The sequence below is a fragment of the Pieris napi genome, chromosome 24 (assembly GCF_905475465.1).
Source record: "Pieris napi chromosome 24, ilPieNapi1.2, whole genome shotgun sequence".
NCBI lineage: Eukaryota > Metazoa > Arthropoda > Insecta > Lepidoptera > Pieridae > Pieris > Pieris napi.
Genome location: NC_062257.1, coordinates 3960980 through 3975881, shown reverse-complemented (window position 1 = coordinate 3975881; position 14902 = coordinate 3960980). Strand labels below are relative to the sequence as shown.

At 34.9% G+C, this 14902-nt stretch overlaps 1 protein-coding gene across 6 annotated transcripts in view; it reads left to right on the top strand.

The window, feature by feature from the left end:
• The window catches only part of LOC125061694 (cyclic nucleotide-gated cation channel alpha-3), a 145981-nt gene that overhangs the window by 86394 nt on the left and 44685 nt on the right, over window positions 1-14902 (top strand). For 3 of the 6 annotated variants that reach the window (XM_047667248.1, XM_047667244.1, XM_047667245.1), the window contains exons 5-7: window positions 3872-4021; window positions 6552-6736; window positions 10045-10542. In XM_047667248.1, the coding sequence (XP_047523204.1) occupies window positions 3872-4021; window positions 6552-6736; window positions 10045-10542 (833 nt within the window). The remainder of the gene's footprint in view (window positions 1-3871; window positions 4022-6551; window positions 6737-10044; window positions 10543-14902) is intronic. The other 3 variants (XM_047667247.1, XM_047667243.1, XM_047667249.1) reach the window with 2 other exon arrangements.

Below are 14902 nucleotides of genomic sequence, written 5' to 3'. Positions count from 1 at the left end.
ATAGAAGCTCTGGGATCGAACCTACGATCTCAGGGATGAGAGTCACACGCTGAATCTAGACCAAATCTGCTGCTGCTGAATGATGGCTGTCTTTAAAATCGAATAAATAAAAAAAATAAATCAGTGGCGCTACAACCTCTTTAGGCCTCAGATTTCTGAACTTGTTTCATGATCATTTTTCATTCTAATAGGCAAGTAGGTAATCAGCCTCCAGTGCCTGACACACGCCGACGACTTTTTGGGTCTAAGACATGTCGGTTTCCTCACGATGTTTTCCTTCACCATTCGAGCGAATGTTAAATCTTCTTCTTCTTATGCCATCTCCAAAAGTTGGCGATCATCATGGCTAGTTTGATTTTGGATGCCCCGCTTCTAAACAATGACTTAGTGGTTTGACCAAATGTTAAATGCGCATATATAAAGAAAGCCCATTCGTGCACAGCGGGGGATCGAACCTACGACCTCAGGGATGAGAGTCGCACGCTGAAGCCACTAGGCCAACATTTACTTTAAAATCGAATACAAATATTATTTCTAAGTGAAATATTATTCCGCTCATTTTTCAGTTTATATCTCATTTCACACCTCGACAGTTCAGCGTGTTCCGATGCATTCGGAAAACCAATTCCCACTCGAAGCGATCATGCGCCAATAAGGCGATTTCATTTTCGGCTTTCCTTCTTGCTTCCGAGGGGATTAAATTGTTCAATTTGAGTTTTCACACCTTATTCAGCGTACCAAGTTTCAATGCATGTAGAAAACCGGGCGCTACATATTTAAATATGGGTCTCAGATTTCTGTATCTATTTCGTGATCATATGTTTATAAAAAAAATGTGCGTGTACTAGTGTACACACGTTACAAGTGAAACTTCTTTATGACCTTATTTTTCGAAAAATTATCTATAGTGGTTAAATAAAGTTAAATTAGATAAAGTTTAGCAAAAGGCTTTTAATATCACAGACTTGAATACAAATACTACAATTATTTCATTTTACCTTATTACCACTAAGATTATTACAGAATTTCATAAATTGTAATAGAATTTTTAGTATCATTGTTATCGTTATTATACATTTTTGTTATTAATGGTTTAGAATCTCTTTGAATCCACCCTGGTAGGGACAAGAAAAAAACGCGCGTAACGGTCAAATGTGACGCGTAACCGAAACATGTGACGCGTAACCGAAAAATGTGACGCGTAACGAAAAAATGTTACACAAAAATTTTTTCCAACCCCGATAAAGAAGTTTCACTTCAATAAAATAAAATATGTTTATTATGGAACATAAGATACATGTATCACTTTTTCCACGTCATTAAATTTGAATTTGTAGGCATCCCTACTCATCGGCAAAGAAGACAGAGGGTGTAGGCCGAGAGAAAATGCCGGCGTAAAAAACTCTCGGTACTCTTTTAAAAACCACTAGTTTTACTAATAGGCAAGTAGGGAATCTGCTTTATTTATGGAACATGGGCATAGGCAGGATCTAATTTCAAGTAATATCACCGCCCATGGGCAATACCAGAGGGCTCGCGAGTGCATTGCTGGTCTTAAGAATTGGTACGCTCTTTTCTTAAAGCTCCCTAAGTCTAATTAGCTAGGCAATACTCCAGTGGGTCCTGGTTTCACATAGTGGTGGTGCGTTCAGTCATAGAACGACGGCAGAATACGAGATTCACCTCGACGTTCGTCGTTGAAACTCAGTAATACGTACAACTCCGCTGTATACTCTCCACGGTAAATGCTGTAGAAGATGAAAGCTATTGGAACAGAGTAAAGGATCTTTATTAAAATACTATTCTTCATTCGCTGACCAGATTCTGATCTAGTATCTAAACTAATTTTACCTATGGTGTTCACTTAAAGGGCGCAATTGTACTGCGATATAGCATGACGTTTACTTACCTCTGTTTTACCAGCTCTGCTTTAATGCTTTAATAGGCATGTGTAAAACTGTAATTGTTCTTTCGAATTGCAAGCAATAAAACATTTATGTATTTGCAAAAAAAGTTTTATTAATGTTAACCTTAATGAAATCCTAAATTAATTTAACTAAAGTAACAACGATATTATTAGACTGTTATTCGGAATGAAGTTCGCCGGCTTGTATTATTTATTACGTGTTTTCAGGTCAATTATTTAAGACACAAAAGATTTGTAATATTGGTCAGTATAATATGTTAGGTTATATAATTACGTTATAACTTATTACAGAAGGTCCACTAAGTAGGTGACTTGGTTGTTGTACAAGTTGATGGCATACAATTATTAAATTAATTATTACAATATATGTGATATAACATATCGCCTTTTCCTTCTTAATTAAATAGAATATTCAAAACAAGAATATATTTGCAACTCAACCTATTAAGGTTTAATCAACTGTACTCTTGAACTTAAATAAAGTTCAAACAACCACTAAGTGTTGGCGCCTGAAGAGCACAGAACAAATTCCTTACAAACTAAAGAGTTGGCTGAAGACGTTGAGTTATGATGAAACAGAAGATTTAATAACTGTTATTCTGTAACACACCCATTCCCCCACACATATACACACACCCACGAACGCACACACACACTTACAGAGAGAGTGACACACACATACACAGACACACACATACACACACACAAACACACACCAAATTTATTTTACGACTCCATTTGCAATGTTTTCTTTAGCACTTAATACTTATTTTCTTCTATTGTATCTTATGACAATGACCTGATTGTACGTGTTTCGGTCCGGTGGTGGAGAGGCTGGTTATATGTCACTCAGGTCTCCTGTTACAGAGACCAGTCTCTCACATACACTTCCTAATGTTATCATCTTAGTCTAATCATAATAACCGTGTATGTATATGTGAGAGAAGAAAATAAAGATTATTATTATTATTATTATTAGTTTAAAAAGTACAATCAATACAAAATATTCCTTGTATAAGCCAAGCCAAGCAAGCACAATCTAGGTTGACTAAAAAATACATTGTAATTTTCGGGTGTTATTTTGGGAATTAACAAGGGACGGAACAAGATACGGTCGTCCATTCTCCATATACAATACTTGAGAGCAGCGTGTGACTCTCATACCTGAGGTCGTAGGTTCGATCCCCGGCTGTGCACCAATGGACTTTCTGTCTATGTGCGCATTTAACATTCGCTCGAACGGTGAAGGATAACATCGTTTGGAAACCGGCTTGTCTTAGACCCAAAAAAGTCGACAACGTGTCAGGCACAGAAGGTTGATCACCTACTTGCCTATTAGATTGACAAATTATCATGAAACAGATACAGAAATCTGATGCCCAGACCTAAAAAGGTTGAGCGCCACTGCATTGTTTTTTGTTTAATGTTTTTGGTGACTTATATCCCTTGTATGCGTTAACTGCTCCTCGCGGTAGTGTTGAAAAAGTTTTCCTTGAGAAGCATCTATGTAAAAAAAGTACCTTATTAATTTTAACATATATAAATTACATGTCACGTTGTTTGTCCGCTATGGACTCCTAAACTACCGAACCGATATCAATCAAATTTGCACACCGTGTGCAGTTTGATCTAATTTAAAAGATAGGATAGCTTACATCTCAATTTATACCCGCAATATTATTTTATTGCAAAATATTTGTTTATTATTTTACAGTCACAATTCTAACAGATGGCGCTGTGTTGAAAGTACCAACGTTTCACAACGCTACAATTAAATGGCATAACCACCAATAAAGCATGGTGGTCCCCATGACTGGTGTACTCCTACCGTTTCCATTGAATAGTTTGCTACTATGTAATAACAAAAACCTTAGCCACAGCAACGCTTGGCCGGTCTGCTAGTTATTATAAAAATATTACAGTATATGTGATTTATGTATACAGCCATTACAGATTAAAATTGCTTGGTGCAAGCGGCGAAGCCCCACTGTTGGGGGGATGGCGAAGTACCCCACATACGCCGCGGGCGCCCGCTACCCCAGCGCAGCATCAGTCGCACAATCATCTCGCTTCGAATTGCAACGGTACAGACAGGTAAGGATATTTTTAACTATAAAAGTCGGATTTGTTTGTGAGGCTTTAAAAAATAAATGCAGTGGAAATTAAACACAAAGAATAACAGTACATTTTCTTAGGTTTAAGTGTGTACTAACTAACAATTATCTTTAAATAGTCACTATACAATGAAAGAGTGGCGGAGAGTTTCGTGCCAGTTCTTCTTGCCTCTAAGCCCTGGTCTTGCGAACTGCCCTCGATTCTGTAACTCACTTTTCGAACTCACACAGCGGTTTTCGCATCGGCGGTCGCTCTCAAATCAGTCGTGAAGCAGTCATTTTATGATTTGGCATTCTGAAAAGGTGGGAGCTTGTAGTGTATTGTTTATCAGAATGCCAAATCATAAAATGACTGCTTCACGACTGATTTGAGAGCGACCGCCGATGCAAAAACTGCTGTGTAAGTTCGAAAAGTGAGTTACAGAATCGCAGGGCTGGTATAGGTCGGTTATCGAAAGCTGGCGCGTTCACAGTACTCACACTAATGCAATTTCACTATACAGTATGTTTAAAAATATGACTTTTTTGCCAAGCTATATATTTTAGTCTACTCTGGTTTTAGTAACGTTGGGTGGGTTGTAAATAAATAAAAATGTGTCAAATACATATAAATATTATGTGCATACGAGGGTGGATCCAAAAGTTCTAAGCCCGACCAAGAACGTTAAAGGGTAGTTTGTGTTTTTCATTTTTCGACATAAGATCCATCTAGCTAGCATTAGATTAATTAAATGTTTTTCATAAATAATTGTTATAAGGTACGCCTCAGTGCTCCAGCTCTCCACTGCGCCCCGCAGTCCACCCCGAGACACTGACACAGCAATTCCTGCTGAGAAAGTGAATTCAAGTCTTTCACTTTTATTCTAAAAACTATCCATCCCTTATAAGATATAGATAGTACCTATGCAAGATTAATTGCAATTTCCTTGCGGCTACCTATACATATGTACCTATACCTATGCGGCTATTATGTGAGACGGCTATCACGAATCTAATTCGGTAATTGCAGTATTAACATGGCCTATTATCATCCATCCATACCAGTGTTATCTTTAGTTAAGCGTGCAGATAAATCTTATTGCAATAAGGGAAAGATGAACTTTAATCTGTGATATAAAAAAAAATAGTGCGTGTACTTATGTACGCGCGTAAGAAGTTATACTTCTTTGGCTTTCTTTATTTTTTTTAAATATTAAATAATTAATAATAGATATTTAGCGTTAATAATTTAACAATATTTAATATTTAGTATATTATTCAATTATTAATTAATATTAATAACAATTATTATTTATTATTTTATTATATTATTAATTTAATTTAATAACTAGGTATGTTTCATAACCTTTTAACTAAGTAACAATAGGTCTTTGTGAAAAAGCATTGCTAAATTTCTTTGAAAATATAATTAAAACTGCTTGATTTGTTTAAAAGGTACTACAAATGTCATTATGGTCATACGTCACGCATATTCTATTTCTTTTTACTTGTAGATTGTCTTATTCCCATCTCGCTCGCGCACGCTCGGCGCCCATACTGAATTTTGTGTCACGGTGCGCGCGCATCGTAAAATTTCACTCATTTTTCATAACGCGCCTAAAGAAGTATAATTTCAAAAAGCCTTTAAAGCTCTTGGCCTCAGATTTCCGTGCCATTGATATTTTAAATAGGTTAGCAATGCCTAGTAATCAGGTTCAGGTTGAATGAAATAAAATCATTCAAGGGGAAGGTCATTAGGTTTTTAAAGTCAAGGTGCTTTTATAGCTTGAGCGAAAATTTAGACCATAAGTTTAACAATTATAAATGACCTTACTTCTTATTATGACATTATCTTAATGTTCTTATTATATGACATAGCAAAAAATTCATATGACATTTGCCTATATTTATATGGCTGATTGTGCGGATTTTTCTTGTTGTTCGATCTAATTGTACCACTATCTTGGCCATTAAACGAATTATTATTATTATTCATTATTGTTATACGTTAATATTTAAACTTGGAAGATCTTAATCTTTTACCAGTTACTAAATTAAGGGCGTAGAGCGGGCGAGAAGATCTGGCAAGAAACTCTCCGCCTCTCTTTTTAACTGCCAAGTTTTGGTGTATCATACCAGTAACAAACCCAAATCAGCAGGCAAAATAGCACGCACTTACATCATAGTATGAAGAAAACACTGACATGTAGTCTATCAAAGTTAAAACATGTAAAGGATTTAATTATAAATAACCATATACACGAATTCAAGCACGACCAGTCACCACAAGTAGCACCCGTTCGCGAGCACGACGCATGGCCAGCCACCGTTCCTTTTGCTTGCAATCACCATCCTATGGCCTAGCTTATACTATATGTGAACGGAAGTATTTTGTGTTGAGTAGTCGAGCTTTTACGCGTATGTGTATTATACATTTTTGTGTTTTTCTCACTATACTGTAGGTTTGTGCTAAATGAGTATAGTTAATGGTTGAAGCATCTTTTTAAATAAATCTTTATTCTTGTCTACAGTAGCAGTAGAAATCTCAGACGGCGTTCAACATACACAAGCGGAAGATTCGGATTTGGTCTATCATTTTCATTTGTATTCGACCCGGCCGGTCGCCTATGCTACTACTGGTCCATGGTGGTCTCCCTCGCCTTTCTCTACAATCTATGGGTCATCGTATATAGATTCGCATTTCAAGAAATTAATGGTAAGTTTTATAATAACTAAATAACTGAAGATACGTGTATTATTTATGTATATTAACAATTACCTCCACTTTCATGATCACCTCACTCCTCGGTTATGGGTACTTTTAACTTCGTCGTATCACCAATTAATAAGTAAGTAATGTCAAAACATTTGTGTTTATAGAAAGAAATTTGTAAAGTATTAAAGTGGATACTTATTTGAACACAAATACTTGACTAATAGAGTATGCTTTGTTGGTGGATATAAATAATAATTGTAATTTTAGGAGCTAAGGCTGTACATTTTAGGCTGTACAGGCTTTCTTAGTTTCATAAGCGTGGCGATTTCCTACTTCGCTTATATTGTTGTACGCGAGTGGTTAATATAAAGTAAAAACAAAATCCTCTATTATTTAAAGGACGGAAGATTATTTAAAGTTAATTGATTTTTCAACAAATTGATTTTTAATATAATAGTTTAAATTTGTTTTATTATAAGTTCTCGTTATACGTGAGCCTAACTTCCTTCAGTACCATTAATCGAAACGCCTACACAGGCCTGTAAGAATAATATAAAAAAACTTGAGAGGTGTCAAGGGACACCCGGATGGAACGAAGTGCCTTTCGATTAATTTATATGTTAATTGGTATCATAACAGTATGATAGATTTTCTCGACACCAATCTTATATTTCATCGTCTATTAAAGTTTTAAGAGACCAGGAATCTAAAAGGGAAGAAGGATGATGTCGTTGTGCTACGCAGCGATTAAATAGTAAAATAACCAAAATATAAATTAAGTGACACAATTAATAAGCATATTTTGTATTTCGTGGTTCAGATGTTTTAATTTAGTCTCACCTGGTTCATCTCCTTGTATAAGCTGTTCTCGTTGTGATATTAGTTCACTCATTTTTGAATTCGCAGAAATTTATGACATTTTCCTAAAACATTATTTTTTTATATATTATAATGAATATTTTTTAAAGGTATTGTATTGAAAAAATTTGCAAGGAAACTAGGGACCCCGCAATTATTATTGTAAAGGGATTCTGGTGTACGTTTACTACGACTAATTTAGTTAAGTGATTCCAAAAATAATTTTCACTTATCGCTGCGAAAAAAAAACCAACAATACGAGGTGTTCCCAGGCGGTCACCCATCCAAGTACTGACCTCACCAGATGTTGTTTAACTTCGGTGATCGGACGAGAACCGGTGTATTACAATAGCAAATAGCAAAAAAGTGTCGTGACAACTTTTCGTAAGAATTTTTTCCGTCTAGCCCCCTTTCACAACGCGCGATAAGGAACTTCGTTCCAATATTTATATATTATTATTATACTAAACTACCCTGATCCTTTTCTAAATTCCTTTCCAATTTCCAATCCAATAAAATGAAGCACAAACCGCGCAGGCCAGGAATAGAAAAAAAAATTAAGTATTATTTTCGGCGTTAAACTGAAGTTTCCTTTTCAATCCGAATCAATTCAGCGTTGTGATTTCGGCTGGATTCTTTGAATATTTCCATCGACGGAAAAGAACTAAAGCGATGAAAAATTCAATTTCGATTCGCGTCTTTAGAATCAAATTTATAAGGTTCGGTCACTTGGAATAGGATTTGTTTGAAGTCCCATAACGGGATGCTGTCGCTTAACTGAAGACGCTGAAGATCAATATTGTTGAAAGAATTACTCGAAGAATTACATTTATTTATTTATTTAAACTTCGTTACCAACACAAACATACATATATAAAAAAGCAGGTTACATAAGTTATTAGGCAACGGGCGGCCTTATCGCTAACAAGCGATTTATTCCAGGCAAGCCTAATATGAAACAATAAAATAAGAAACACCTTCAGAGGGTAAAGTACAAGAAGTGCATAAATAATTTAAAAAAAAACTCAAAAGAACATAATATAACACTATCCTGCAAGCGTCGCGTCAGCTGACCCGCCGCACTTGGCGTGATTTCTCGAGCATTTTGAAACAAGTTCTTTGAGATTTCTTACTATTAATTCCCAAATCGCTGATTTCAAGCTCGCAATTTTGTATTTGGAATGGCCCAAATCATACATTTGATTAGTTTTTCAACTCTCTCCATGTCCATTTTTGTAGTTGAACACAAAGCTGCCGTCATGCTGGGCGCGACGCGTCTCGTCCCGCTGTCTGTTTGACTACTACAACGAATACTAATATAACACAACGTGTAACGACGCGCTCAGTGCTCACGCCCCGTTCGCGCCCCGTCCCGCCGTACCTTTCTTGTACTACCGTCGGGCGCGACGGCGACGGGACGCGACCGTTGGCGTCGCGCCGGGCGCGACGGCTCTGTGTGACATGTCCTATATTAATTACAACTGCTCACGTCGCGTCGCCGTCCCGCCCCGTCCGCTGTCACATCAAACCTTTAACCTCCCTAGTGAATCATTCTAGATATTGGTGACAACCGCAACAAATTCCGTGCAGTAGTTTTTGAGTTTATCGCACACATAGACGCAGCGGAGAACTTGCTTTTATGTAATTCAAAACCCAGATATTTGCTGACTTTTTTGTATCAAGTTTTACAACTTTTCTCTCATTGGCAGCGTTCGTAAGAAACGTTTTCGTTCGACAATTATTCTCCCGACTTTGCAAATCCGACTGCCACGATAAAGTGTTTTATGTTTTTCGCATTAATACAACTTAGACACAAATAGCTTGGATTTATATTGGTACAATGATTATCACAATCGGTTGAGTAAATCCAAAGGTTACCTCCTACAATCTCACAATATTTATAATATAAGTGATATATATGTAATATGTATATTGTATAATGTATATGTATATGTATTAACACATATATGTATCATAAGAGAATTCACAAATCCACAAATAAAATATATAATTATTGAAGTTATACTTCTTTTGGCGCATTACGAAAAAATTATGTGAGTAAATTTTTACGATGCGCGCGCACACCGGCACAAAAAACCGACACCCGCACACCGTCACAAAAAACCGACACACTGAAGTTAGCATAGTCAACATTTTAAAATAAAAAGTGTCAATTTCTTTAATTATGTAGAAGTAATTTCTTTGTGATATTTAAATAAACTTTATTTAACTAGATAATGCGTTATAATAAAACGTTTAACGTTATAAAAAAATTCATGACAATTAAATTCATTAAACTCCTAACATATCTTCCTTTTTCCCTCCAAGTCTCGGAAATCTAAAGTTTTAGATTTGTATATGAACAAGAGTTAAGAATTAATTTACCAAATAAGTTTCACTTCTGACGTGTGTACTTACTTTTTTTTAATATAACCTTCTCTTTGTTTCAGGTGAAACGTTAATAGTGTGGTTTTGCTTGGACTACTTCTCGGACTTTCTATATATAGTGGATATAGTGTTTCATTTTCGGACTGGTTACTTAGAAGACGGTGTGTTACAGACTGAACCGGCAAAAATGCGGCAACATTATATGAACTCAACAACGTTCTACATAGATTGTCTATGTTTATTGCCGCTTGATTTCCTCTATTTGTCTATTGGTTTTAATTCAATACTACGCTCATTTCGACTCGTGAAAATCTATCGTTTCTGGGCGTTCATGGACAGAACGGAGAGACACACAAATTATCCAAATTTGTTTAGATCAACCAGTTTAATTCATTATTTATTAGTGATATTCCATTGGAATGGGTGCTTGTATCATATTATATATAAGAATAATGGTTTCGGTAGTAAAAACTGGGTGTACCATGACACGGAGACGGCGGATGTGGTGAAGCAATATCTGCAGAGTTATTATTGGTGTACACTGGCTTTGACGACGATAGGTGAGTACACAAATTACCTAAACATTATAAGTATCAATAGCTTAAACATACATATAAATGAATAGAATTTTTTCAAGCACAATCATAGATAGCATTAAGTTTATTGTCAAAAAAGAAAGATGGTAAATACCTATATCATGAACTCGTACAATGCAATATTATATTAGATGAAATTAATTATAAATGTTTACTAACCACTAAAATTGTAGACCAATTAAACTATTAAAATTAAATAGGTAACATAGGCAAAAAATGCCCTTAATTAAGCGATTCCTTCCAGGCTACCTTAGTATGGAAAAAAAACTCTAAAAGTTATCAATTGCAGTAATTCTTTATGGAAATAGTCACAAAAAAAAATAAAAAAAAAAAACTTTAAATTACACAGTTTTCTCTTTACCGACTGATTAATTTGAAATTTAAAACACATGGATTTTTTTTAATGTAGCCGTAATATTTAGTCAATGTAGTAACCAAATATAATAAGAGCTGGATTTTTTTCAAATCCGACATTGTTTTACGATCACGACGAGTTCAGAGTTAATGTTTAAAACTTAAATACAATTAAATATTACTATTTTCTGTAATGGTAATTTAAGATGCTAGTTTAGTATGTCTACATTGTTATCTGTTAATTTATTTTTATTTCTTTAATATTTTATTATTATTTAACTGGTATCCTTAAAATATACAAGAAAATATGACATCGTGAATTTTACAAACACTACTTATATTAAATCTATTATCTTTTATATTAGAACATAAAAATTTCGAACTAGCACGGAAAAACCTAATAAGGCAACCGCAAAATAACAAATAAAAAAAGTAAAACTGATTAGATACTTAAATCTCAATAAGTTACGGTAAGTATTACGTAAGCAGAATTACTGCAATTTATCCCTCCACCTCTTGTCAGCAAAAGTAAAAATTGAACGTATTAATTTTTTGTAGGAATCCTCGAAATGCAATTCGTTTTCAAGCATAATCAATGAGTGGGTAATATGTGTGAAAAAGTAAATAATTACAGTTGACTTAATCACCAAATAAGAAAATCAATAAAAATAAGTTAACAGGTCAATTGTCAATTGTCAATTTCACCAAGGAGTTGTCAGTTTTCGCGCGCAAATTCCAGTTGTGAGATGCGATAGTTTTCAATTCACATTTGGCGCCATTTTTTATGGTAGGGGAGCCCAAGAGGGGATTTCGGGATTTACTAAAGCGCGGCAGATTAATATATAGGGGGATACCTTGTACCCGGTTAAGTACCTCCACAAAATATGAGGCCCATATATATGGCCGCCCGTGAAGGAGACAGGATCAGATTAGTAAAAAAAAATTGACCATCAGAAATTTCCGAGCGGGTCAGATTAAGGTAGGGTGAGTTAATTACATCCTAAAAAGTGTATATTCCACTAATCTGACAATTTGAGAGTGACGGAAAAAAAGGGGAGGGCAACAAAGTTGTAAAAAAAAAACGTCATCTCGACATTCTCGAGCGTAGCTAATTTTTTTTTATTTTGAAGGAAATAATTCAAGAATAATGAAAAATATATAATCTGACGATTTCCGCAAGCCGAAATAACAAAAATTCGTCGATGAAGTTAAATGCGTGCAGCTGCGTGATGCCTACATTTCCTTAAACCGATCGGAATCTACTAAACGTTGTTCTAAATATTTCCCTCAAAATTACATTTCCTGTGAATTTGAACCGATTCGGACCGATAGATTTTGAGAAATTTTAAAAATCTTAAAAAAATAAGAAATATATTTTTTTTAAAGTGGTTTTTTTATCGATCAACTTCAAAAACTAATCCGCCTTTGAGCTTGAAAAACCACGTCGATCGCCACCAAGCTGGTCAAAAGCGGTTGATTCGTTCGAGAGATATCGTGAACGAAAGAAACCCGAAAAAGTGTTTTTTCGGGATTACTCTGAAATTTGTGGTTCGATCAATTAAAATTGCAAAATTACTTATGAGGATGATAAAACTGCGTCGAATGCCGTCAACCGCGTGAAAATTGCTTGATCAATTCAAAAGTTATTGCGGTTTGTAAATTCCAAAAATAGTGTTCTATGAAACTTCTATCAGACTTTCGAGCTGGTAGAGCTCAAATGCATAGAAATATTATTTCTTTGAACTCGGCGAGCTCAAAATATCAATTTTAAGCGCCCAGGAATGGAATTAGCGGGAAGTTGCAGGGATGGCCCTTTAGGTGAACCGTTTTTCTATTTTTTTTTTGTCAGATCAGGCGAATCCCTCTAGATAATCGTCAGATTATGAGACAGTACGTTTAGAACATAAAGATGAACCACATATATCTTAATCTGACGCGCTTGAGTATTTCAAAATTGCGATTTTTTTTTGCAAATTATGAAAATGGCTGTGGGTTTGCGTCCCATCGAAATCATCAGATTAGTGAATGAGAGCTTTTTTTTGGTGCACTTAACACTCCTTTAGAAAATCTGACGCGCTCGATAAAAATTTTTTTTTTTCATTTTCAACCCTTAAATACAACCACCCGCATCATGCAAACGATCAGATTAACATACGTACATTATTAAAAATACGTAGGTCATAGATGCTATCAATATCTGACGCGCTCGAGGATGTCCATGCAACAGTTTTTTTTTACATATTTAACTATCTATAGCCGCTTCCCCCACCGATGAAAAGGAATTTATCATATAACATTTTTTTCTTCTTATTATCTAAGCTTTGCATCCCAATAGGTCTCTACGACGCTCGAGTAAATCCCCATTTAGCATCGTGGGCTCCCCTACCATTACGTTGATATGTTGGAAATTAAGCATATTATAAGTAGCCTCTTTAGCTAGATTGTAATTCACATAGTCTATCGCGTTGTAGACTTTATTTTTCTTTATAACAATAATAATTAATGCAAGAATTTGGTAAAGAAATGTGTAAGGTGGTACAATCGTAAGTTCGCATATTCTACAACACACAATGGCGCGGAAATTTGTTTTTAAAGGAATTTTACATTTTATATTATTAGACATATGAATTGGTCAATTCTTATATTATTTTTATCATACATATTGTTACGAAGATGGGTCTATCTGATCTCCTAGCTCGTATCAATATCATAATATGTACGTTATTAAATTTATATCAACTACAGTTGAAAAATGCTATTTCAAATATCTTTTCATAGATATTACAGAGTATGAAAATGTGTGCTTCATAAAAATATATTTTATCTCTCACTGTACGACAGTTTTGTAAACTTATGGCTCCATTTTTTTTTCATTTATTGGTCAACATACAGGTATTACTTACATAACATTACTTATATTGTAAAACGAATTATACCTTAATAGCTAACATCTTAATCTAATATATAAAATTCTCGTGTGGCGGTGTTTGTGGTTAAACTCCTCCGAAACGGCTCGACCGATTCTCATGAAATTTTGTGAGCATGTCTGAAAATCGGACAACATCTATTTATCATCCCCCTAAATGTAGTCCACCCCTAAATTTTTTTTTTATTTTTAGATATTTTTTTCTGTTTTAATTTTTTTATGATACAGCATTAAAAAATTGATACAACTTCTAACTTTCACCCCTCTACGATCAACCCCTATTTTTTTATTATAAATTATATACATGGCAAAACGACGTTTGCCCGACCGGGTTTTTTTATAATCTACTAGCTGACCAGCTAGTAGATTATAAAAAAATAGAGGCTGTCAAAATTTCATACGCCTTTTCTTTTTCATACAACGTAAATCAGTCTGTCTCTTTTTATCATAGAGTAAACATAATGATAGAGAAACCCAACGATTAATTAGCTTTATATACGCGGGAATATAATATAACCCAATAAATGATTACATCTAACGTAAACAACCCTTAGTTCGTAACATAACTTTTAAAAGCAACTTACCATTATCCTCGAAGGCTTCGAGGGTACGTGATCTTCGTATCATATTTTGAAAGCGATATCAAGTTTGGGTTACAATATAATTTACCGTCTTGCTTATATTTCATGTTAAAATAACAAGTTTCGCAATTTATACAATATGTGATGAGACAAATATTATCCACTTTAAACTCAATCAGATTGCACTCTTATATCTTTTGCCTCTATCCAATTGTGTTTAATGAAAGGAGACAAAAAGTCTTTAGTTAAAACGTTGCAATAGCACTTACTTTTTTATAGAGCAGGGTGCAAACGGGCTCACCTGATGTTATGTGATACCGCCCATGGACTCTCTCATTGGCCAGAGGGTTCGCGAGTGCGTTGCCGGCCTTTTAAGAATTGATACGCTTTATTCGTGTAGTTATTGTGGTGACGATGTACCATTCCCCTAACGCTCCAGAGTTTTGAATCCATTCTTCTTCTT